Source organism: Primulina eburnea, chromosome 16 (genome assembly GCF_022965805.1).
Source record: "Primulina eburnea isolate SZY01 chromosome 16, ASM2296580v1, whole genome shotgun sequence".
Taxonomy (NCBI): Eukaryota; Viridiplantae; Streptophyta; class Magnoliopsida; order Lamiales; family Gesneriaceae; genus Primulina; species Primulina eburnea.
The window spans coordinates 7,826,649-7,853,178 of NC_133116.1; the positions used below are offsets into that span (position 1 = coordinate 7,826,649).

The following is a 26,530-nucleotide window of genomic DNA, read 5'->3' on the forward strand; positions in this document are numbered from 1 at the left end:
GCCTTCCTTTCGGATGCCCTATTGTCCTCCTCAATTCTTAGTCATACAATCAAGTCTTCAAGATTCATCTCTTTGTGTTTATGCTTGAGATAATTTTTAAATCTTTCCACATAGGAGGCAATTTTTCAATCATGGTCGCTACTTGGAATGAATCACTAAGGGTCATTCCTTCGGTATGAATTTCTTGTATAATCACTTGTAACTCTTGCACTTAAGCCATAATCAATTTGGAATCAATCATCTTGAAATCCAAGAATCTTTCGACAATGAATTTCTTCAAGCTATGATTTCATGCATCAACGGATGTCCTCTTTTGAATATCTTGTTCTCCTTCATCAACAGTAGGCGGATCTTCTTTGAGGAATTTCGCCAAAGCTAAGGTGGTCAAGTAAAAAGCATTTTTTGTTGCCACCGCTTGAAATTAGGACCATGGAACTTTTCAGGTTTTTCTCCATGATGGACAGTTGGAGTCGTTGTACTTGTAGAGGCCATTTTGGTTCAAATATCGTTTTAAGATCGTTGGTATGGTACTATTTTGTTTTGTCTTGGGATATCTCGGAATAGAAATGGATGAACCAAAAGGCTACGAGAAAATAGTCGAGGCAAGAGTTTGACTCTTTTTTCTTAAAACGATATTGCCCCACCCCGGTGCTCACGGTTGTTGGTAATTCGTTTCCCAAGATACAACGACTACTAATTTCGAATTCCAAACGTTAAACTTAAAAATCCAATTCCAAGAGTTTAAATCTTGCAAAACTTGGATTTAAGCGCAAATGCTTAAAAAACTCAAAACTAGAAGACAACTCTCGAATTTAATTCCAAAGTTCGAATTTACGCGTATAAGCTTAGAAAATTCAAAATCAAGTTTTGATATGTTGAAAATTTGAACTTTAAGCACTAATGCTTAAGAATTTGTATATTGAACTAAATTAGAGAGAAATGAGAAGAAGAGAATTTGTTTGTGTTCAATGAATGCAATGTGAGAGGTTCTATGTATAGAAGGGGAAAAGACTTGAATGAAGTGATGCATCTTTTCATCAAAAAAAGTGGCACCCTTTAATTCAAAAACACTGGCCTTTAAAAAAAAAATTTAAAGAGGCGCCACAAAATGAGAAATCACACGGCTAACTGGCCGTGTGATTTCTAATTATATATATATATATATATATATATATAAACATAATAATCTATATTATATATATACACACGTATTTTTTTAATTCAATCTTTTCATTCGATAAAATTCGAACTAAATTAATTTCTCATTCACCATAATTAGTAATCGAGAAATAATTCTTTTCGCTACGTAGCTCTTTCGAATTATTTTATCGGTTATAAATGAGTACAAAACTCATTTTTTCTAACAGAAGTTTCATGCATCAAGGAGCCAGTGCATGAGGTCAAAAATGGGTCGTAAACGGTTAACATGATTCTCTAATGAGATATTTAAATTCATATCCTATCTACAAGTATCGAGGTGCATTCTGATACTTGAAATTAATATGAGCCACGGTTTGGAGACACACCTGAATCATGATTTTGACTGGTAGCCTTGCGAGTATTTCCACTATAATATCTTCAGGAATATTGGAGACCGAATCCATCTTAGAATTCTCGAGAGCTTGGTGCGCGAAGATCACTGATGTTTATGGCTGAAGATCATGAAACAGAGTTCTGCATAAGAACAAGCTCAAACAGAGGAAGAATTTGATGGGATTTTATTAACAGTGGTGTTTGGTAGCATTCATGCATTTGCATGAGATTTGGTTTCAGACGTTTGACAAAATGGGATTTTAAAATATGATTGGTATTTAATAGATTTGGATTTGAAAAACAATAAAATTATTTTTAGTCTTAAATTTATATAACTTACTCATAAATTTTAAATCTTCTTCAAATATTTTACAAAACATCATTTATCCAAAATCTATATTATCAATTCACATGATTATATTATATATAAAAATTGAGAAAATCATATATAAATATTTAGAACTAAAAAATTCAATAATTATTTTTTTTCCTCTTAAAAAAACTTCATTTTCATATGTACTAAGCAATTCTTTTTTAAGAAAAAAAAAATTATGATGTGGGAATTGGTTTTCTATGTTTTAATTTACTTGCACGGATGTAAGAAACATCACAAAAAAAATTACTGGTGTGAACTCCTAAATGACACATGCCACAAGGCACCAAGGCCAAAGTGAAACTGAGTTTCCAAATATTCAAGTTTTTAAAACACCTTTTCAAATAGATTCCTAGAAAAAGCTTCGATATGACTTCCGATATTTACTGCGAAAGAAATCGTCGGTTGATTAGGGTAAAACTCTTCGGTATAACATTTTCTGCATGGACCTTGATTTGTTGAAACCATATGGTGGATAATGGAAATGGATGGGGCAAGGACATGAAGAAAGTGAACACTTATTCAGAACCAAGAAGCATTTACGACTGATGAGACTTGAGAAATATACAATATCAGATGTTATGTTCCATTTGCATAGAATCTTCATCACGGCCGAAATCACCAACATTCATCAAAATTCTGTCTCGGATTTTACGAGAAACCAAAAGGGCAGCGGATTTTCGTAGAATAATCACAAAATTTGGAATATTTTTGAAAAAGCATTTATAAACATAAAAGGCTTAAAAAAATTCTTGATTTTGAGAAAAGAAAGTCATCCACCAAATTAATTACCAACAAAAAAACATTTTGTGATTGCCAACACCAATTCTGGGATGCCAATAAATCTCCGTGATCCGTTAAAAAGCATCATTATAGGATACCCAAAAAAACCGAAATGTTCCATAACAGCAGTTCTAGTTTGCACGAGCCAATGACCAAGAAATCACTGACTTTCCAACAAAAAACGGCATTCTAGGAATTCCACTTTCCCAACTGGAACTTCGTCTTGTCGGAAATCGGTCCAGAAGCTGGACCAGACATTAAGCATGCTTGAAGGTCAATTGGCATGTTCCTCACTTTTTTTATCATCGTGAAAATGATAGACCGCATTATCTAATTCTATGTGCCCCAACATAAAAGGACACTATATTGATCAAATGTCATATTAAGGAGTTAATTCTTGTTAATTACGAAAGTAGAGATGAGAAGATCCACAAACTATGAAATTTCATCAACTAATCAAAATTGAAATATATCCGTCGGTGCAAAGTTAGTGATGGCAATTTAGCCAACTATGGTTATCAACCAGACCTTTTAAGGGAAGAATTGGTTTGAGAGATAACATTATATTCCACAGCCATATATAGATCCAAAAGGCGAAAAAAAATTTACACCATAAATTAAAATACTTGACGAAAAAAGGGATTAATGTGATTGCAATTTATGGAATGAACAACACAGGAATACATTAAAGCAAGAAATGAATGGTAACTAATACTTGCATGAATGTTACTAGACAAGGATGAGAGAAGCAAAACACAATCTCCATTTACAACTCAAGATATTCATCAGCTTCCTTCCAAGCAAATCACACAATATATTTTGTGTACACATGAAATAACTGGTTCATGCCAGTCGATTCAGTGCATTCTTTGAAACTATGAAACAGAAGCCGTCATTATATGTTCAACGCCTGCTTGATCCTAATTAACATTACAAACGACAAGAAGGAATATGTTGTCATCCGTTCTTAGAGAATTAGCATCATACTATTTTTTTCTAATGGAATCAAATTTATAATGCCATCATAATTTGAAATACTGGCTTATGATATTAAATGCATACAATACCAATAAAAGTATTGGCACCTTTTCTGCTATCAATTGAGATTATCCTTTATCTTCCATTAGGAAAAGGTGAAACAAGGCTCTCAAAATAGATATCCGCTTCCAGAAACTTCTCGACATTACTTATTTCAGGAATCCTGACAGAATTATCTCTCGGATTGTAAACTACAAAATGCATCCCAAAGACTAACAAAAGTTCACCATTTTGTAGCATGAACAATGGCTTCGAGTACAACAATTTCCCAGGAATATCCATGTAAGGAACGGTAGCCACTTTAGTCCAAGACTGCTTGACACCATACTCTTTCAAAACCCACAAATCTGCATTGATACATTGATAGTTGCAAAGAACACAAATGCATTCTCCCAGCACCCCTAGAGTTGAGTCAAATTCTCTCTCGCCATAATTTGGTTGCTCCACTATCCCATACTCCTCATTTTCCATATCAAGAGAGACAATATCCCACCGGAAATCCAAACCAAGTTTAACAGAGGCGGACCAGTGAAGCTTCCCGCTAGCAAACTTTCCCGAATCATCTAGAGGAACACCGCCCTTGAAATCATCCATCCTCTTCCAAGAATTGGTCTTCAAACTATAAATCTTAACCATCGACTCATATGCACCCACATTTCCGAACACACAGTAAATTCCCACAACCTTGTAATCGTCATCACACGCATTATAACCAAAGCCATATATATTGTAGAAACCTCATTTGATTTCGACACTCACAGGCGGCAATTTTTTCGATTTTCTGGTGGATGGATTCCAAAAGAACAATTCTTTTTCATTTAAAGCCACGCAAATCAAACCATTACAGGAACCCACAAACCAAACAGCTCTTTGCGTATATTTTTTTGGGTAATTAATGCTACATGCATCAGTTGAAGGTTCTTGCATCAAGGAGCTCAATGGACAATGTTTGAGGTCAAAAGTGGGGCAGCAGATGGTCAACATGATTCTGTAATTCGATAAATTCCCACCCACTCTAAAACTATCGAGGTGGCTTTTGATGAATTGACGGCTATAAATTAATGTGAACCACGATTTAAAAACACACCTGAACTTCAAGAGTGATTTGACTGGTAATCTTCCAAGTATTTCCACTATAATTTCTTCAGGAAGAAAGGAAATTCCTCCATTGACGGGTGTTTGAGCTTCAAGGGGCGCTTTGTTTTTCTTGGAATGCTGATGGGCTAAAGAATATGGTGAATCTCTCCCAGATTCCATCTCAGAGTTCTCGATCGATGCTTTTATCTAGACGATCGAAAAATTGCCCTAAGGTCATTGAAATCAAAAAGAATATTTTTTCTGTTGTTTGTTTGGTTTTATTTTATTGGGGGCAGAAAGGTAATTTCAGCTATTACGGTGGACATGTTCGATACAAAAACCCTAGCGCCTATAAAAGAGGCCCAACTACAAAAACCCGACACAGAAAATTCCCTCCCTTTTACACCATTTTTCTCGCATCGGAAACACACATTTGTGGTGAATTCACGCGCACATATAGATACACTCGCACACACTATACGTTGTATATATCTGAAAAGTATTTGTTCATGGATCAAGATCAGCAATGGCTGATCAACTGCTTGAACGCGTCGCTCGATCCCGACCATCAAGTTCGAACATTTGCGGAGACCTCACTTCAGCAAGCGTCTTCGCAGTCAGGTCCATCCGCACTGTTTTTCTGTTGATTGAGTCGATTGCTAAACATAATGTTTCTGTCTTTGATTCTGATGATCTTCGTCACTTGGATGGTTAAAAGATTTTAATTGAGGATTTGGAATTCATTTCACGTGGTGATGTGAAATGGGTTGGGTTCGGTTTAGTGTGCTTTTTCAGTTTTTGACGTCGGGTTTTCCGTTGTGAGTGGAGATGAAACTTCCGAAACTTTCAAAGGAAAACCCAATGTCAGGAACGCGGAGATGAAACTTTAAACTCAAATACATGCAAATTGTGTAGTTGAATTTTATTTTTCCTGATTAGTGCGTTACTTTGGAGGATCGAAGCAGGTATTTCGATTATTTTGATGCAATTTTGTAATTATTTGAGAAACGACATGAGTATTGCTGTGTCTGAAAAGTCCTTTCATGATTTGTTTTTATGCTTCCTCATTGAAGTATGGGAATTGATTTTGTTTTTCTTTCAATAGGCTTTGGTGTGGCCTTAGCTTGCGTTGCTGCAAATCGGAAACTCTCATTTGGATTGCGACAGATATCCTGTGCTCCGGTTGTTTTAATAGCCGATCTATTCCATGTTTTAGTAAAATAAATGTCTATTCTGTGAGTGCATTTTGTTCTTCTTTCCTTTTGTATTTTGGTTTTGTGCTTAACAATCATTACTTAGCGGCAGTCCTGCTAAAGCAATATATAAAGAAACACTGGGATGAAGATGAGGAAGGCTTTGAGCATCCTGTTGTTTCCAACGATGAAAAGGTTATTCCTTTTTCTTGATGCATGTCTCACCATGGATCAAATCTACGCATTTCAGCAGAAACGGGAATGCCTTGGTCTAAAGATCTCGACTTTGAATTTTACTTCATTTAGTTATCTAAAGCTGGAGTTTTACTTTAATTTAATTATCTGAACCCTCTTTTAGGTTGCAGTTTTTTGTGTCCTTTAACTGCTATTTGTTATTGTTTCAAATTTATCACATGCCTAACTGAAATGGCCACAATTGTCTGAAACTTGGGCCTTTGAATCTTCTTTCCGAACTGATTCCATTTCATGCTATGCTTCCCCGGGTTGGTTTCATAAAGTGGAAACTGGAAAGCACAAGAAGTTAGATACCTTTTAACTCTGTTACATATAAAATGGCCCTCATTCTGTTATTTTTTCAGGCATCCATACGTGGAATACTTCTTTCATTGTTAGATGATCCACAAAAGAAGATCTGTACTGCAGTTAGTGTGGCTGTATCAACAATTGCACAGTATGACTGGCCGGAAAATTGGCCAGATCTAGCTCCTTTCCTTCTTAGTTTGATTAATGACCAGAGTAAACTGAACGCTGGTGAGTCCTTTGTTTTCCTTTGAAGTTGTGGATTCATTTTTTGTGAGTGAATCTAATCTTTGTTGCTGATTGTCCCAGTGCATGGGGCTATAAGATGCTTGGCACTTATTTCTTCGGATATGGATGATAAGATCGTTCCTAAACTTATACCAGTTTTATTCCCGTGCTTGCTCACTATTGTGTCATCTCCTCAGGTAAATGTCGTTATTACCTCCATATCGTAGTTATCTAATAAATTACAAATAAGTGATATGAAACACCGGTTTTAAACTTTTAGGCAATAACTATCATGTTTAGACAAGCAATATAAATTGTATCAGTCCATCACTTTATCAGCAAGTATTGGAAAGTATGGCTTGCGGTTGCACTAGGTTTATGATCCGTCTCATGAGAAGAACTAGTCATATTAAAGGTACAGTACAGGTTTTGGTTAATAAAGAGATCACCAGCACAACTTGATTAATCACTTTATACCCCTTTATTTGTTATTTTACACAATAATGGATAGGCTACAGGTTTGCACTTGTGTATGGGACGCATAATCGTAAAGAAGAGCCTGAAGAATCTTTTGTTTCCCCAATATTTGGCTCTGGGAACTTATGCCTTTGCTGATTTGTTCTAGAATTAGTTATATTTTTTATGTTCTGTACTTCTATTAGAACAATTTATTCTATAGATTCAAAGATGTATTTAATATATAATTTAGAGACAATAACTTCATCCTTAAGTATTTTTCCATGTCAGAAAGGAGGTTGTTTTCTAAAAAGGTGCTTGTGTAGTACTTACTGACTGAAGAAGGCTATTTGTGGTGTTTGTCCTCTGATCATATTTTTTAAAAAGGTGTTTGTGTATGACTAAGGAGGGTATGAATTGTAGTATATTATGTGGCTTGGTTGAAACTCTTCATTTCTCTTAGCTTCACCTGATGTTTTTTTAAACTCAACAAATCAGAAACTTGATGCAACAATAGAGGAACTCAAGTTACCTTTTACCTTTCTTCTGATTACATATCCATGTTCATTTCTATTCAAGAAGTATATGAGAAAAATTGATGCTTTATTTGTTGGTTTGCAAAATTATTCTGAAATGTTTTATTTGATGTACAAGGCATCGTATGAATCCACTTATCTTTGATTTTTTTCTTTTTGGATATTTATCACTACAGATCTATGATAAATGTCTCAGGTCTAAAGCTCTTTCAATAGTGTACAATTGTACTTCAGTGCTCGGGGTTTTGAGTGGTGTATATAAGGTATATTGCTTCTAAAAGTTGGCTGATTGAATGAATGTATTTTATTATTGCTAATGATTAGTGGATTGGTTACTGGTATTTAGATGGAAACAAGCACCTTGCTGTTACCAATGCTCCATCCTTGGATGGAGCAATTTTCTTCAATCCTAAAGCACTCAGTGCCATCTGAAGATCCTGATGATTGGAGCATTCGGATGGAGGTTGTTATTCTTTTGGTTTGTCTCTCATGATGCTCTGTGAAAATTTCTGACTTCTAGAACAATTTTTCCATTATTGGTATCAGGTTTTAAAGTGCCTGAATCAGTTTGTTCAATACTTTCCAGCCATAGCCGATACTCATTTTACAGGTATGTTGCAGTAATCTATTGAATGTGCTGATACATTTACTTTCCTTTTACTTGTTCTTGTTCTTGTTCTTTTTTCTTTCTTTTTTTTTTGACATTGTCGTGGTGTTTCAGTTATTGTAGGGCCATTGTGGCATACATTTATAACATCCTTGGGAGTCTATGAGCGATCTTCAATTGAAGGTGTTGAAGATTCCTATGATGGAAGATATGATTCTGATGGCGCAGAAAAAAGTCTGGAGTCCTTTGTCATTCAGGTTAATTATAATAATCACTATGTAATGATGTTTGACAACTTATAACTGCTACTGTAAAATATGATTGACTACGGCACTGGTGTTCAATGCTGAAGATTTGAATTTCCTTTGAAATATCAAAACTGTATAACATTCTTATTGGTTTCATGTGGTTATTTTTGCTTTGTGTTTGACAATGTGCAGTACCCCATTATCTTTATTAGCAAACTTGTGGTCTTGCTTTAATTTCCTCTTTAGTGCTTGATTTTACTTATTTACTTGCAGACTGAACTTTTCTGTCCTTTTATACACGATTTTATCATGTTTGACTCGTTATTTGAAAACTATCTTGAACATATGGACTAAGGATAATGGAATTTGTTTGTTTTTCCTACTGGCTTTAGGACTTTATGCATTGGCTTTTATCTTTTAACTTTACATGTAATGTCTGCTTTATTATTTCTCCAAAAAAGTTTTGAGTTGAACATTCAGTGTACAACATTGTTATCAATCATGCATCCGTCTTCTACGGTGCAGAAAAAAGTAAAAAAAAATAGTTTAATCCAGATCTATTTATCTTTTCTAGGAGTACTTATTTGGGTTTATGACGCAAATTTCTTCACTGGACCTTTTGGCTATCAATTATCAATCAGTGTGTAGAATCAGCATGTTTTCTGACATTTTATATAGCACCAAACCTTTCTCCAAGCAAGTTCATATGAGCCGGCTTTCATATATCTGGTCATTTATCATTACAGTTAACCATTCAATTTGTGCCTCGTCGATTTATGTAAGGATATTCAGTCAAAAAATTGTTGTGGTAAAATTCAAATTGCAACATTGAAAATAACAGTTTCAGTTTGTACCCTCTGTAAAACCTTCGAGTGATTTGAGAAACTCTTTCATATTGTAAAAATTGGAGCACCTGTTCAGGCATAAGCCTGTGATTTACCTTTTGACGTAGGAGTATGCTTTCTTGTAATATTTTCCTTGTTTTTGTTGTTGAGAGTAAATTATTGGTATTCACTTGCTAGCCTCGTGACATGCCTGCTTATCTTTGGATGCAGTTATTTGAGTTTTTATTGACCATTGTTGGAAGCCCAAAATTTGTAAGGGTATGCTTTGAGATTTTCTCATTTTTGTTACACGAGGCTGTCAGTTTCCAGAAATGTTAATATTACTCCAATTCAGGTTGTTATGAACAATGTGAAAGAGTTGGTTTACTATACCATTGGTTTCCTACAAATGACAGAACAACAGGTATTCTGTTTATGCTAGTTGGTTAATGAAACTGTAATCCTTTATGTTCTCTTTTATCAATTCTGAAAATTGAAATCTTGACTTATAACAATCAGTTGAAGTTTTTTGAATGGAAACTCTGGTGCTTGGTGTTTTGTTTAGGATGACAATTACTTTAATGTTACTGCTAATGTTATGCATCCTTAAGATGGAAATCCAAGGAAGAAATAAAGAAAGAATTTGATGTGTTTCGGTGCTTATGTTACATCTTCAATCCTCGATTCTATATTTTTTTGGTTCGGTTACTGACATTTGGTTTAGTTTTTTTCTTCCAGATTGTCATACATACTGAGGGCCCAATGTCATCATGACTCTTGATTGCATAGAAGCTTTTGATTTTAATTTGTCACACTTGTAGATGAGCGTCTTTTTAAATTATTAATTTTGTTAATTTTATTGGTTTTTTCTTTGGTTGGAATTGGGAAGGAGATAAAGAAATGTAGCATGCTGTTAGTTGTAGAATCTCTTTCAGTTTATCCTAATTGTATGCATGTTCCACCTTTAGTGACATCACGTTTTGCATGAATTAATTTCACCTGCAGATAAAGTTGCATCTGTAACTAATTAACTATCATAAATCAAAGAGAATTAGTACATGAAATCCAGTGTGTTTCCTTTTTCTTTTATTAGTGTTTCTTTTCTACTAATGTGGGTAAAGAAATTCGAATAGATGACGCGACTCTACTTGGTTTTCTAATCATCAGACACAATTTTTATTTTGTTTACCTTGGGATGGTCCTACTTCATAGTTGATTAATGAGTATATTGTTTTCCTTTTGAGTTAATTATTACCATCTTTTTCACATGTAACTTGGATTTAGGTTCATACCTGGTCTCTGGATGCTAATCAATATGTTGCTGATGAGGATGACAATACATATAGTTGTCGTGTGTCTGGTAAGCCAGTGAGGTGGTTCTGGAAATGCTAAACTTTGTTGATTGGTTATTGAAAATGTTTGTTGTGGATACATCTCTATATTGATCTTTTGTTAATGTGCATGTCTCTTTCTGTTTGTTTGCATATAAGTATGTGAGGTATAAAGAATATTGGTGGTGTGCTGGGAAATTATACTGGACATGATTCTATTTTCACAGCATGTGGATATGTAATTCTTTCTCAGCATGTTAGTTGCATGGCCTGGCATTGGCTAAAATCATGGCTCTTGGACAGTCAAAGATTTAAATTGGTCTGACATTCTATATGTGAATGAAAAAATCTTGAATATATTGGTTCTATATTATTGGATAATATGAGTTCTTTTCATATAAAAAAGAATTTAATTGTGCAAAGTATTTGTTAAAAGTTGGCATATATTTTCTTAATGAGATGAGATAAGTTTGAAAGCTTGTATATGGTTAAGCTTATGGTAGTTTTCATGTTATATTGTCTAACTCTACCAACAGTAGAAAATAATTTTCAATGTAATACTGTAATCAGAAGTGGCATATATTAGACCTACATTGCCCGAAGAAAATTTGTCGTGGTCAAAGCTTTATAGTTATACGAGTGGATGTTCTCACATATTAGCACAACAAACCGCTGGTCACCGTAACTCAGAAATTTCTTTCAATGTTCCAAAGATATTTTGTGTCTCTCATTAGTAATGACGTTTGATACTATCCTATCAGGACTCCTTGCTTTGCATTATTGTTGATATTGCCCATAGCTTATTTTAGTGTTGCTCTGGTAGTTAAATTGGCCCTTCATTTTGTTTTGTTCCTTTCATGTTGCGTCGTGGAGTTTAAAATTTGGAAAGTCACATCTTCTAGGTGCACTTCTACTGGAAGAGATTATTACTTCTTGTGGAATGGAGGGATTAAATGCTGTAATTGACTCTTTGAAAAGACGAATAAGTGATTCTAAACAGCAGAAAGATAGTGGTACTCCAGGATGGTGGAAAGTAAGTTGTAGTACCACTTAATGATTTGATTTACTGTTACCTAAAAAGAGTGAAGCACATACTAAAATTTATGTTTAACATTAATGTGTTTGGGATCCCTCCTCAATCCTGATTGCTAGCAGTGGAACGTCCATCTGGTTAATCTTAACTTGCTCATATGTAAGGTCAAAGAGTTATTCTTCCTTGGAAATTTATTTGAATTGGTTGGTCAGCCTCGTACTTTCTGGCAGAAGGAGAATTGTTTTAAAAGAGTGCAAGGTTTTTTTTCATTTTGTTTAGACCATATAATGACTCATCAGCTGAAGGTATGCTGAGAAGCATTCAGGTTATGTTTTTTGGAAGATGCTTAAGCTGGTTTCGATGTCAAATGGAGGATTTACTTTGTTTCTAATTCTTTTAGGGAGCTAAGTTTGATTTCTGCTGTCTATCAAGTTCCTTTATAAGGAAAATATGTGAGAGAAAAAAATGGGATCATGCAAACTTTATTGCCACACAGTCAACCTTACCGTGATTTAAGACTCCTTTTCATCTGTTTTATCTCTTTATTTAATTCCCTATGTATTCTGACAGTTGCGGGAGGCTACTCTTTTTGCCTTGGGTTCTGTATCAGAGCAGTTGCTTCAAACAGAGGTATGCCATCGCTCCTTAGATTTTTTATAATCTGAATGAGAGCACTGTCAGGATTCGATTCAAAATGAATACTTGGTTTAAAATATAATATATGTGTTTTATGTGTATCTTCTCTTTCAGGCTACTGGACCGCAATGCAAAATATGCTGGAGCAAATTGTAATTGATGATGTGGCAACAAGTGAGATGAATACTTCACTGGATATTATATTGTCCCAGCTGTTAACTATGTTTTGTTGCACATTTATCTTGATATGCAATTAATATCTTGTTCATCTGCAGGTGTACATGTCTATCCTTTTCTTTATGCACGCTTGTTTACATCCGTTGCAAAGTTTTCTTCTGTGGTATTTATCTGGAAACCCCTGGTCACTCTTGTTGTCCTTACCCTGCTCTTTAATATCTTCATGTACAATCTTATTTGTGTACCTTTTACTGTGCAGATGAACCAACAAGTGACAGAGCATTTTTTGTGTGCTGCTATTGAGACAGTGGGCATGGATGTGTGAGAAACCTGAACTCTCGAACCCTTTTCACTCGGTAAAGTTATATGAGAATGGAAATCATCACTGCTTTTTACAGGCCCCCACCTGTGAAAGTTGGAGCATGTCGAGCGCTTTCTGAGCTCCTACCAGATTCTTGTGGAGCAATTCTTCAGCCTCATGCTCTGGATTTATTCTCGTCACTTATAGATCTTCTCAATAATGTGAGTTGGCATTTGATATTTTAAATTGATATAATATACTCTTGCTGACATTATGTTCCTGACTGCTTCATAGGCATCTGATGAGACCATGCACTTGGTGCTTGAAACCCTGCAGGCAGCTGTGAAGGCTGGTTAGTCTAAATAGTGTTGATAAGCAGTACAGTTCCTCATGTAATATGTGAATTGCTTTCAAGGTTTGAGGTTTCTTTTTAGGTCATGGGATATTAGCTTCGATTGAACCAGTTATCTCTCCTATTATCCTTAATATGTGGGCTTCACATGTCTCAAACCCTTTCATAAGTATTGATGCTCTGGAGGTTCTGGAGGTAAGTATTTTATTTTTTTCAATATTTTATTTTTTTCATCATTTAGATAATGTTTTGAGTTTCGCTTTAGTGAACTCTACTAAATAAAATTCGCAGGATGGGTCATGAAAATTAGGTGAGTGGTATACCGTATACATAATTGTCAATAAGTTTTTCTGAGACCTAGTGTAAAAAAAGGCAGGTCCTGGATGATTCATCTTTTTTTGTGTGGATAGATTATAGGTATACAGTTCATTTGGATGCAATTATGTCTTGGTAGATTTTGAATTCAACTGTCTGAGTTCTCGGACTCTCACAATGAACAATTAAAATTATTTTATGAGTAAGATCCTTTATCCCAGTCGTACTTCACTAAATGAAATTGTTTGTACCTGTGCTTTTTATGTTCTCAGGCGATAAAAAATGCAACCGGTTGCATTCATCCTCTGGTTTCTCGAGTTTTACCTTATATCAGACCAATTCTCAGCAATGTATGCCCTGCAAAAAAATTTCTCGTATTTCGCTAGAATTGGAGAACTTTTAACAGTTCATGTTAGTTTTATTCCTCACGGTATTGTTAGCATTTCTCAGCCACATCAACAACCTGATGGATTAGTTGCTGCATCGCTGGATCTTGTAACAATGTTAGTGAAGGTTAATCACCTCTTGGAGAACTTTGCTTTATATATATTTTTGGTTTATGAGCTATTTAATAGCCAAGACTTTGGAGGGTTTTTTTTATGTATGTCTATGTGACATTATGTTTTCAGAATGCTCCTATTGATGTGGTAAAAGCAGTGAACCAAGTTTCTTTTGACCCTGTTGTTAGAATAATCCTCCAGAGCTGATGACCACAGTGAGATGCAGGTTATCTATACTTTTCTTTGGAACGACCTCTTGCAATTTGTGCTTCTTGTCTGCATGTTTTCTAGAATGGTTCTTCTGGTAGAGATATGAGCCTGATGGTTTTACTTTTACTCCAATTAGAATGCAACTCAGTGCTTAGCTGCCTTTGTGTCTGGTGGAAAACAAGATTTGCTTGCTTGGAATGGTGATCCTGGATTTACAATGAGGAGTTTACTTGATGTAGCTTCAAGGTGATGCTCTTGTTTCCTTCTGTTTGCAATACTTTTGGAACTGTTTTTAGGTCATTGTATTGTGAAAACTCTCTGTAGAATCTTTATTTTAGGGTTTCTAGGGGTTAGTTAAATATATCATTTGTTAATTCAACATGGTTTTGAGATAATTTTTTGTGGCTGAAACTCAATATTTGAAGTATAAGAAAAGAGCTTGGTGGAAAAAAATCGACATGGCTGCTATAAAAGCATAGAATGGTGGACTCTATCAATACTTGGAATATCATACAGCAGCATAGCATTGATCAATGTATAAAATATTTGCCTCTCTCTCTCTCAACATGTGTTTACAGAGCTTCAGTATTTGATAATCAAAGAGATTGTCACTGATTCATTGTTCTACAGAATAGATACTTCTATTACAGTGTTAGGTTGTGATAATTGTTTATCAGTACGTACTGAGACTTAGAATAAGCAGCAACTTAACATTGAGTTGTGATTCTGTAAACTTCTACATTGCACGTTTGTGCAGGCTTCTAGATCCTGATTTGGAAAGCTCTGGATCACTTTTTGTTGGTAGTTACATTCTACAACTAATTTTACACCTGCCTTCACAAATGGCACATCATATTAGAGACCTCGTCATTGCTCTTATCAGACGCATGCAATCTTCTCAAATTGCGGGACTGAAAAGCTCATTGCTTCTAATTTTTGCTAGACTGGTAAACTTACAGTATGATATTGATATGTTTGGTCTGTAATGCATGATCACACGATTCACACCATGAGCTTATGCTTGCAACATTTATTTGAATGTGTTTTAGAACATCATGTGTCTTTTAATCCAGAATGCTATGATCTTTTTAAGTACCTTGAGGAATACTTATCTTGGAGCTTGAGAAGTAAATTGTATAAGCTTGAGAGCCACTTATCTGATATGTTAAGTGATAATTGATTTGCCATATTAGTGTCAACAAAATTACCTTTTTCCCTCATAAAAGCTTAAATATTTTATGATTGTGGCATTGCCTGCTTTCAAATATTAATATGCTTGGCATGACATGACCTAAATGGTACATGTTCTTCTGTAATGCAGGTTCACATGAGTGTACCTCATGTCGAACAATTTATTGATCTGCTGGTCTCAATCCCAGCTGAAGGTCATCAAAACTCCTTTGGATATGTAATGTTTGAATGGACTAGACAGCAAGGCAAGTAAATATGTCATCTCTATTTCCAATTTTTTTTCGGTGTACAAGATTTTGTTATTTGTTTCATGATACAACTATGCAGCTTAAGTATGAATTGAAGAGTTATCTTTGTCCCATGTAGATTATGTAATAAAGGTTTACTTCGGTGGTTGACTGTATTTTTTAACCTACATTACAGAAATATCTTTGCTATAAATGCTTTTTTAATCGTTGAATTAAATTTTATTAATTAAAAATATATACAAATAAATTGGGCAAATACACAGGAGAATATGTGAAGTTTACTCAACTATATCATCCACAAAGGAATCACGGGGATGTGGATTATACATCTAAAAATATGTAATTTAATTTAAATAAAAAAATTTAAGCATGCGTCCAAATTTTCAAAAAGCTTGCTATTTCTTGTAGACCATATAGTGTTAAATCATGAAAGACAAGAATCTGGCTTTCATAAGCTGAGAAGTTTCCTTGTTAACCTTCTTGTACCACTGGAGCATGCTTTTGGATTTGAGAGCATGATTTGATTGATAACTTTCAAATGACTTCACTTTTATTGGAATTTGAGATGCATTGCTTTAAGTCGTAAACGAGTTAAGATTGAAGGTGGGTAAATTTTGAATTTGTGGAATTCAATAGTATCCAAGCAAGTGTGATAAATTTGACTCTCGAATTTGAAGTTTTTTCTTTCTTTCTTTTTTTCAAATTCTCTAATCCGAACACATTCTTGCAGTAGTTTACAAATGATTCTATTGATTAACTTCAGGGGAAGTTCAGGGAGCCTACCAAATTAAAGTGACAACCACTGCTTTAGCGTTATTGTTGTTGACTGGGCATGTTGAGTTGGGAAATATCAAAGTCCAAGGCCATCTTACCAAGGTTTTTTTTATCTTGTGTTGCTGGCATTTGTTGCTCCTTAAAGTGAATTCACTGCATAATGTATTATTGTATTACCGACAGTCTGCCGCAGGATAACCACCCGTTCCAAAGCAAAGCTAGTACCAGATCAATGGACAGTATCACCACTTCCCGAGAAGGTACTTAACTTTATTTTTGGCTTCCAAGGCTGGGCTTGTGGTGAAATCTTGAAAGTTTTGACAGCTTCCCTCGACTTTTCGTCTGCTGATAACGAGTGAAAGTGGATACTTGAAATTAACTGTTTTATTTAGCTATGGGCAAACCAAGGAAATTGAGGGAAGATGGAATGTCATATAGATGATAGTTTAATTTGGCGAAATAGTCGTATATCAATCAATAATAAGAAACAAAGGTTATTACAGATATTCAACACATACTGATTGCACATATATGTTATTTGACGTACTTATTTCTCCCTGTGCGAATAGATTCTGGCTTTGTTGGCAGACTCTTTACTTGAAATTCACGAGCAAGTGGATGGTGATAATGAGGTATTTTTATGTCGTTTTAGCATTTCTATTACCTTGTCCAAGACTTTGTTTATAATCAGAAGCTTTTGCCCAATCCATCATGGCAGGACAGTGATTGGGAAGAAGTTCAGAATGGAGACAAAGAACACGAAGACAACATTGACAATTTCCAATATTCAGTTGGCGCTGCGTCACAAGGCAGACCTACATATGAATATCTTGATGCCATGGCCAAGGCCTTCGACGTGGTCCGACTATTGCTAAACATTATGATTTTCAAATTGTGCTTTTTCCCTTTACTGAAGGAGTTCGGTTGTCATAAATGTTTCAGGACCAAGATGATGACTATGAAGATGAATATCTCAGCAGTTCAGATCCACTGAACGAGGCATCTCTTTTTACTCACGTCTTAAAATTGTAGCTTAATTCTCTGTGCCAAATCAATCTTCTTTTTTTTCACCCCCATCTTGCAGATAAATTTGTTTAGTAATCTCGTCGAGTTCTTTATGAAGTTCTCCGACCGCGACAGATCATATTTCGAACTACTTTTCCAGGTTTGATAATATTTCTTTGGTGAAATTCAACATGTGTGCTCTTGGGAGTTTGATTCTTTATCTAATGGTTTGACCATAACTATTTGTGTGATTTCTAATGCAGAGTTTAACCAAAGACCAACAAAATGCTGTTCGAATGGTTTTAAGACCCTGACAATTGTGCTTATTATTTACTCATTCATTACACTTCATTTAAAAAAAAAATCGTCAGTGGCTGTGTGTTTTTGTGAGTTGTAGATATTTTTTTACTGTAGTTGTTTGGTGATCGTTGTTTAGGACAGTTTTCACTTCGTATTTAAGTGCATGTAATTTCACCTACTACACAAATACGCTTATGGTTAACTCAAAATTATGAAAATACGATTCAGTTTTAATATTGTTGAAAATAAGAAAGTGGAATGTTGAAAATAAAAAAGTTGAATATTGAAAATAAGAGTTTAAATATTGAAAAATAGTGTGTGCTGATATATGTAATGATGTATTTATTTTTGGATTATTTCTAAAGAAATTTTATAAATAGATTTATCAATTTGTGATATAAATCACAATTGAGTACGGAGAAAATTTTATAAAGTGAGTAGTTTGATATATTAAGAGTTTTGAGATTTTTACTTTTAACATGTTATCAGTACGATACTCGAAGGTTCTGTTTTTCATATTTTTCCAAGCTTCAAATCACAAGAAAATTGTAACAATATTAAAAAGTATGAGTATTTAATTTATTGTTTATTTATTTTTATTGTATATATTTTTAATGTAACAATAACGTGATATGATTACATTGTTTATATAGTTTTATTGTGTTACTGTTTAATTATTGTATATATATATTTAAATAATATCATGTTATTATATAAAAAGAATTTATAACACCTCATTATAATAACGTGATGTGATTATTTTATTATTTATATATTTTTATTATGTTATATAATAATTTTATATATATATATTTATATATATATCATATCACAATATTATAATGAGGTGTCAGAGACTCTTTTTAAACATGATTAATATTATATACATCATAGTATTATCATAAAATTACATATACATACATTTATTTTTTAAGATTTTGTAACATTTCTAAACTGCTAGTTTTTACCCTATAAATATTACTTCACAAACATATTCAATCACTCAAACTTATTCTTCCTCCTAAAAATTTTCTCCATCAAAATTTTCGAAAAAGAAGAAGATGGTTCTTTCAAGGATATTTTTTATAATTATTTTAGTTATTATACTCACTCGTCTTATATTTATCGGAGAATATCCGGCTCGCGTTTTTTCTTTATCTTTAAGAATGCTATTATTTATAATTTGTCCATTACTTTTTATTGTCATATTAATAGAACTTAACTAATAAAATGCATTGTTATTTTTATAGTACAACCATGTCAAATTTGGCAAAGCTCGAATTTGTTGCGCTCGACATTACAGGAAAAACTTATATGTCATGAACTCTTGATGTAGAAATGCATCTTAAGTCATTGGGTCTAAGCGAGACCGTTAAAGAAAATAGTATCTCTTCATCACAAGAAAAAGCAAAAGCTATAATATTTTTACGTCGACATCTTGATGAATGTTTAAAATGTGAATATCTCATCGAAAAAGATAATGGCTATGTGGAAAGGATTAAAAGAAAGATTTGAACATATAAGAGAAGTTATACTTCTGACCGTCCGTGATATGAAATATGTTAAGATTCCAATATTGTAAGAAAATCGGTGATTACAATTTGGCGATGTATCGAATAATCTCGCAATTAAAATTTTGTGGATATGAGGTTACGGAATCGAAAATTCTTGAAAAAACATTTTTTACGTTTCACGCATCAAATATAACTCTACAGCAACAATATAGAGTGTGTGGATTTGCGAGATATTCTGAACTTATCGCATGTCTTCTTGTGGCATAAAAGAACGAGCTGCTAATGAAAAATCATCAGTCCCGACCCACTGGATCAACAGTATTTTCAGAAGTAAATGTTGTAAGTAAAAATGAATTTAAACATGGAAACCAAAATCAAATTCAGAGACAAGGTTTTGGTCGAGGTCGAGGTCGTGGACGTGGAAGTGGAAGTGGTCATGGTCGCGGCCGTGGTTTTGAAAACAATTGAGATATTTATTTCTATAACTCATCTCAAAAGGGCGTCATGATCCACCCACTGAAAAAATATCATGAGAACATGAATATTAATGAAAATCACTCAAAACGATTTGAAAATTCTTGTTTTAGATGCGGCACTCCAGGACATTGGTCTCGTATTTGTCAAGCTCACGAGCAACTTTTTAAGCTCTATAAAAATCGATAAATGGGAAAGAAAAATAGACCAACTTCACTGAATACAGTGGTCGTTTGAGTGATTCAACTCATTTTGATGCTGCATATTTTCTGAATGATTTCTCTGGAAATAATTAATATGCTGGTGGAATATAAATGAAAAGTGTTGCGGTTTTTCTCAACGATTTCTCTGAAAATGAACAATATATTGGTGGAATATAAATGTAAAATAATTTATTTTTCATGTACTCATATGAAAATGTTTTATTGTACAATTATGATATGTGTTATATTTTTCAATAAATTACATATGTATTGTCAGTAATTTTTTCATTGCATTTTTTTTAAGTTCAAATATGGAAAATGCTATGAACAAAGCTAAACAAGGAACTAATCATATGGAAATTTTTCATACCTGATAGTGGTACAACACACACTATTCTCCGAGACAAAAGATATTTCTTGGAACTAAAACCAACATAAACAATGGTGAATACAATATCAGGTCATGTAGACTTGATAAAAGGTTGTGGTAAAGCACATTTTTTGTTACCTAATGGTACAAATTTTTTGATAACGATGTTTTGTATTCACCACAATTGTTGGAACATTTCATGTTCACAATCTTAATTTTGATGTTAACATAACTTGCTATTTTGTTTCTAGTTATTTACTTTAGTGCGCAGGTAGCTAGGAACTGATCAGGCTTTTAACTGATCAGTTAAGCGAGGTAAAACTGAAGCTGCCGAAGAAGCCAACTAAAAGCATCAACTGATCAACCAAATTGAACCAGTTCAACTGATGTATCGTAAATGAGTCAACTGATTGATCAGTTGATAGGTGCTTCAGCAGGAGAACTTCAGAAGCCCGGTCGGCCAGCTGAAGGAGTGTTCAACTGATGAAGAACCCAAATGAAGATCAGTTCAACTGAACAAGAGTGAGATCAGTTCAACTGACGAGTCAACTGATTTCACCAGCCCAACGGAAGACAGGTTCAACTGACAAGTTCAGAACATCAGTTTGGAGCAATCAGTTGCAGATCAAGACAAGCTGATTTAAGTGGAATCCAGGTGTGCGCAAAGGTACAAAACATTTGTCCATCCAAAGGACAATAATGGACGTTACATCAGAGCATTAAAGAAAAAGCGCTCCAGAGGGGCAGTCAAAAAGACGAGACACAAAGTCCAAGGAGCCGATTCAAATTGCAACAGATAAATTAATGAGTCTCACTGAACGATCGAACTTCGCGCCTATAAATAGAAGAGAAGATCAGTGAAGACTCAACAAGAATAAGCAGAATAAAAAGAACAATATACAAAAACAGAAAGCTTCTTCAAGAGAGAAAAGAAAGGGCACGCACATTGCATATCAGTTTAAGAGAGAAGCATTCAGCCCAGTTGTGAGGGAACACTTCAACGCTTTATCAGCTTAGAATAGAAGCCACTTTCCCTCGGTGTGTGAGAACATCTTTGTTCAGTTCTTACACACAAATTCTCTCCACCACTCAAATACCATCTTGCACAAAGACGTTAAACTTGTATATGTAGTCTTTCTCACATAGACGTTAAAGAAATGTTGACAGGAAGGTGCTACATTCAGTCTAGTCTAGGAGTTCAGTTAAGGCAGTAGGTAAGTCCTAAGCTGGGTGGGTTTGTACAAGTTGTTGTATAGATCAAAGTCTTCTAGTGAACCCTATCCGAGGTGGTAGAAAGGGTGACGTAGGAGCAGTTGAAGTCTCCGAACATCCATAAACATATCTTGTGTATTTAAATTTTTAACTATTGTTTTCAAACTGATTTAACTAGTTAGAGCTTTCGTTGGTTCAGTTCTCATCATAACTGAACTAATGAATGCAAAAACTAATCTAGTCTTTTGGTTATTCAGTTGCAAAGTATACAAATATATCGATGTTTCTTAACGAAGGATTATTTCGAGTGTTTTCCGCTTGGTTCTATACCAAACTCGATCTAATTCATCAGTGTAAACATTCTTAGAACACGAGCTATTGCAGCTCTTGGATAATATGTTGTTTGAAGCACCCGAAGGTGCTCTGCACTAGATCCTTCAACAATCGAAAAGAAATTTGTTGATTTTAATGACATATATTCTCATGGGTATGATACTCAGACAATAAATGAAAAAAATGAGAAATATATGTGTCTTACCACATATAAATCAGGAAAGAAATATGTAGTTGAAAAACTACCAATGCTCCCTAATGGATTGCATTATACATATATAAGTCCAATTGAATCAAACATGGTAATTGATATTCTTCAACACTGAACAATTGGCATTATAGATTAGGACATCCTGGTTCAACAATGATGCGAAGAATTATAGAAAATACACATGGTCATCCGCTGAAAGACCAGAAGATCTTTCAAAGTAATAAGTTTCATTGCAAATATGTTCTCTTGGAAAACTTATAATAAGACCATCACCAGCTAAATCCAAATAGAATCACACATGTTTCTTGAACGTATTAATGTGATATTTGTGGGCCAATTCATCCACCATGTGGACCATTTAGATATTTTATGGTATTGATCGATACCTTCAACAGATGGTCACATGTATGTTTATTATCAATTCGGAATGTGGTATTTGCAAGATCACTTGCTTAAATAATAAAATTGTAGAATTAATTTCGTGATCATACAAATAAGAAAATTAGACTTGATAATGCTAGTGAATTTACTTCCCAGACTTTCAAAGATTATTGTATGTTAATGAGAATCACTATTGAGCATCATGTTGCTCATGTACATACACAAAATGGATTAGCATCATTGATTAAACGTATACAACTGATTGCTAGACATATGATTATGAAAACAAAACTCCATATTTTTATATGAGGACATTCAATTTTACATGATGATGCATTAATTCGCATCAGACAAAGTGCATATCATAAATACTCCTCATTGCAACTTGCATTTGGTAAAAAACCAGACATTTCTCATTTGAGAATTTTTGGATGTATGGTATATGTGCCTATTGCACGCCTCAATGAACAAAAATGGGACCTCAAAGAAAAATCGGAATTTATGTTGGTTATGATAGCCCAACAATAATTCAATATATTGAACCTCAGACAGACAACGTGTTTACAACACGCTTTGCTGATTGTCATTTTAATAAGAAAATCTTCTCAATGTTAGGAGGAGAAAAGAAAAATATTGAAAAAAAGTTGCATTGTATACACCATCATTGTTAAATCTGGATCTAAGAACTAAACAATGTGAAAAAAATGTACACCAAATTGTGCACTTGCAAAGAATATCAAATCAAATACCAGATGCAATTGCAGACAGAAAAGAGGTAACTAAATCATATATACATGTTGTAAATGCCCCTGCCCGAATTGAAATTCCAAATAAACAAATTGAAGACACTCATGATGTCATTAAACGCTTGAAGCATGGGAGCCCAATCGGTTCCAAGGATAAAAATCCTCGATAAAGAAAAAGTATTAAGAAACACGATGATCACAAATAGAGAATGATATTCCGGTAGAAATACATGATGATGAAAATGTTCCGTCAAAACCACAAACTTTTGATAATCGTGAAATCTCTATCAATTATATTAATACTGGAAAAAATATGGAACCGAAAAGATATAAAATAATTTTTGAGATATTTTCTTACAATGTGACATTTGACATCATAAATAACAATGAAGATCATAAACCAAAATATTTCGTGAATGTAAAAATCAACAGGACTGGATAAAATGGAAAGACGTCATCCAGGTTGAATTGGCTTCGCTAAATAAACGTAACATTTTTGGGCCTACGGTCTTTACACTTGAAGGTGTAAAACATGTTGGATACAAATGAGTTTTTATTCGAAATCGAAATGAGAAAAATGAAATAGTAAGATATAAAGCTCGACTTTTTGCACAAGGTTTTTCTCAAAGGCCTGGAATTGATAATGAAGAAACAATTTCTCCTGTTATGGATGCAATTACGTTTCGGTATTTGATTAGTTTGGCGGTATCTGGAAATTTAAAAATGTGTCTTATGGATGTTGTCACATCTTACTTATATGGATAACTCGATAGTAATACACACACACACACACACACACACACACACACATATATATATATATATATATATATATATATATATGAAAATCCATGAAGGATTTAAGATGTCTGAAGCACAAAGTTCAAAACCCAGATAATGTTATTCTGTTAAATTGCAAATATCATTATATGGATTAAAGCAATCTGACCGAATGTGGTATAATCGGCTAAGTGAACACTTAATGAAAAAAGGATATGTAAACAATTCAATATGCCTTGCGTTTTCATTAAGAAAACAGCATCTGAATGCGTAATTATTGTTGTATATGTTGATGATTTAAACATCATTTGAACGAATAAGGAAATTCAAAAAATTGTGTCGTACCTGAAGGAATAATTTGAAATGAAAGACATTGGAAAAACAAAGTATTGTATGGGTTTGCAAATTGAACAAAAAAATGTGGAATATTTGTTCACAGTCAAATTATAAGGAAAAGGTCCTTAAACGTTTTCATATATATAAAACACGTAATGAAGACAATTATCATATCATGATCATCATCATAAGGGGAGTGTTGAAAATAAGAAAGTTGAATGTTGAAAATAAGAGTTGTAAATATTGAAAATTAATGTGATGATATATGTAATGATGTATTTATTTTTGGATTATTTCCAAAAAAAATCTATAAATAAGTCTATCAGTTTGTGAAGAAAACCATAATTGAGTAAAGAGAAAATTTTATAAAGTGTGTAATTTAATATATTGAGAGTTTTGAGATTTTTTATTTTTACTGTAAATTTTTACTTTTAACAAATATCAATTTGAATATTTGTTCTTACATTTCCCACCATCGCTGTGTTTGGTGAATGGTTGTCTCGTGTAAGTTTATATTCAACTCGCTAATTTTCACGAGGAGTTAGGTTTATTGATTATTTTTAGGGATATTTTCTTAAATAGACTTCACACAATTATTATAATCAATTTTAATTTTCAGTTAAATTAATTTAACATAATAGTCTTTTATCATATCAAATTACATAGATATCCCCTATCATTTAAACTTTATTCACCATCAATTTTTTTATCTCAAACTCTTTATTTGATTTTCGCAATTTTTCGAATAATCTTATGAATTTCATGCATTTGAACATAGAGTTGTGATCATTTGAGATAATTCTTTTGTCGAATATCATTTTTATGTATTTTATTTTTTTGAAGATTTGTTGTGCATACTCATAAACTGTTAGCATGGAATAAAGTAGAAACTTAATTGAGACCATCAGATTTTTTTTTATATTTTTATAAACTCACATTGATATAATTATTACGTTTCATAACCACGGTGATTGGTGATTTTGTTTATATTATTTTAGACGAACAAAAATCGTAATTAAAATATTATAACCTTGGTGGTTTCGTATGCACTAATTCAAACTAACAATTCATAATTTGTTTATTGATATAAGTAAGTAGTATTAAAAATATTAATATAATATAAATTAAATAAAACTGAACAAATGTTAAATTAACTCTTAAATAGAAATAATAGATAATTGAACAAATGATTCACGAAAATGGAATATGTGTGTTCATAAGAAAAAGATATTTTAGTATTTTTTAATTAAATAAGACATAATGCAAAATGTGTAATAAAGAAGATCATTTTTAAAATTATGATTTTGAAATAAACTAGAATAATTAATTTCTCTTATTTTATTTTTATTCAAATGGTATATTGAATTTTTATAGAGGATTTTAGCGAACTTAAAATAACATAAAGGTTTTTTTAAATTAGTGTGAACACAAAATCTCTATTTTTTCACGTTTTATTTTATATATTTCATGATTTTATTTATGATAATCTCTATTTTATTTTAAAATACACAAAATCTCATATTTTTCTTCTAATTTTCTACATACCTAAAATAGGTGATATTTTTAATCTTGAGATATCGTATTTTAATTGAATATAGAGAAACATCATTTAGAAAGGAAAAGGAAGATTAAGAAACAATACATGAAAATTTTGTTTCTCTCAATCACCACTTTCAACTAAATACTTCTCCTATTATATATATATATATATATATATATATATATATATATATATATATATATATATATATATATATATAACTTTGATATGTGAGTGTCATATTATTAATGAATAGTGAACAAAATAAAAAGTATAATAAAAAAAATAAAGAGTATAATAATGTATAATTATAATTAGACAAAAATTTATGTGAGACGGTTTCACTGGTCGTATTTGTGAGAAGGATCTCTTATTTGGGTCACTCATGAAAAAGTATTACTTTTTATGCTAAGAGTATTACTTTTTATTATTAATATGGTTCTGATTGACTCGTCTGATAGATTATGATCCGTGAGACGGTCTCAGATGAGACACACTCTTATAATTAATCAATTCGCTTGCTGCCATTAAAAAAAATAAAAATAAAAAACGACGCTTTCTATTTACTGGAGTAAATCTTTTTTTTTAAAACACTATTTAGTATTTATTGAAAGGAAATTT

The 26,530-nt window shown here is 33.1% G+C and overlaps 2 protein-coding genes across 2 annotated transcripts; one reads left to right on the forward strand and one right to left on the reverse strand.

The window, feature by feature from the left end:
* Window positions 1-3,340: 3,340 nt before the first annotated feature.
* Window positions 3,341-5,070, reverse strand: LOC140817179 (F-box/kelch-repeat protein At3g23880-like). The gene is given in 2 exon segments (XM_073176812.1): window positions 3,341-3,609; window positions 3,775-5,070. A coding segment is annotated over 1 exon segment (1,182 nt). The 5' UTR covers window positions 4,985-5,070; the 3' UTR covers window positions 3,341-3,609; window positions 3,775-3,802.
* Window positions 5,071-5,151: 81 nt separating this feature from the next.
* LOC140817180 (uncharacterized) lies at window positions 5,152-18,046 on the forward strand. Its single transcript, XM_073176814.1, is given in 35 exon segments — window positions 5,152-5,425; window positions 5,910-5,971; window positions 6,100-6,192; window positions 6,597-6,768; window positions 6,847-6,962; window positions 7,934-8,020; window positions 8,104-8,220; window positions 8,304-8,367; window positions 8,479-8,621; window positions 9,668-9,715; window positions 9,792-9,860; window positions 10,721-10,796; window positions 11,670-11,800; window positions 12,371-12,440; window positions 12,560-12,610; window positions 12,712-12,776; window positions 12,873-12,934; window positions 13,012-13,135; window positions 13,209-13,266; window positions 13,349-13,461; window positions 13,854-13,931; window positions 14,032-14,094; window positions 14,211-14,285; window positions 14,287-14,307; window positions 14,428-14,537; window positions 15,049-15,238; window positions 15,613-15,727; window positions 16,494-16,606; window positions 16,688-16,697; window positions 16,700-16,764; window positions 17,074-17,136; window positions 17,223-17,363; window positions 17,447-17,503; window positions 17,589-17,669; window positions 17,773-18,046. Coding segments are annotated over 35 exon segments (3,066 nt in total). The 5' UTR covers window positions 5,152-5,313; the 3' UTR covers window positions 17,824-18,046.
* The last annotated feature ends 8,484 nt before the right edge of the window (window positions 18,047-26,530 follow it).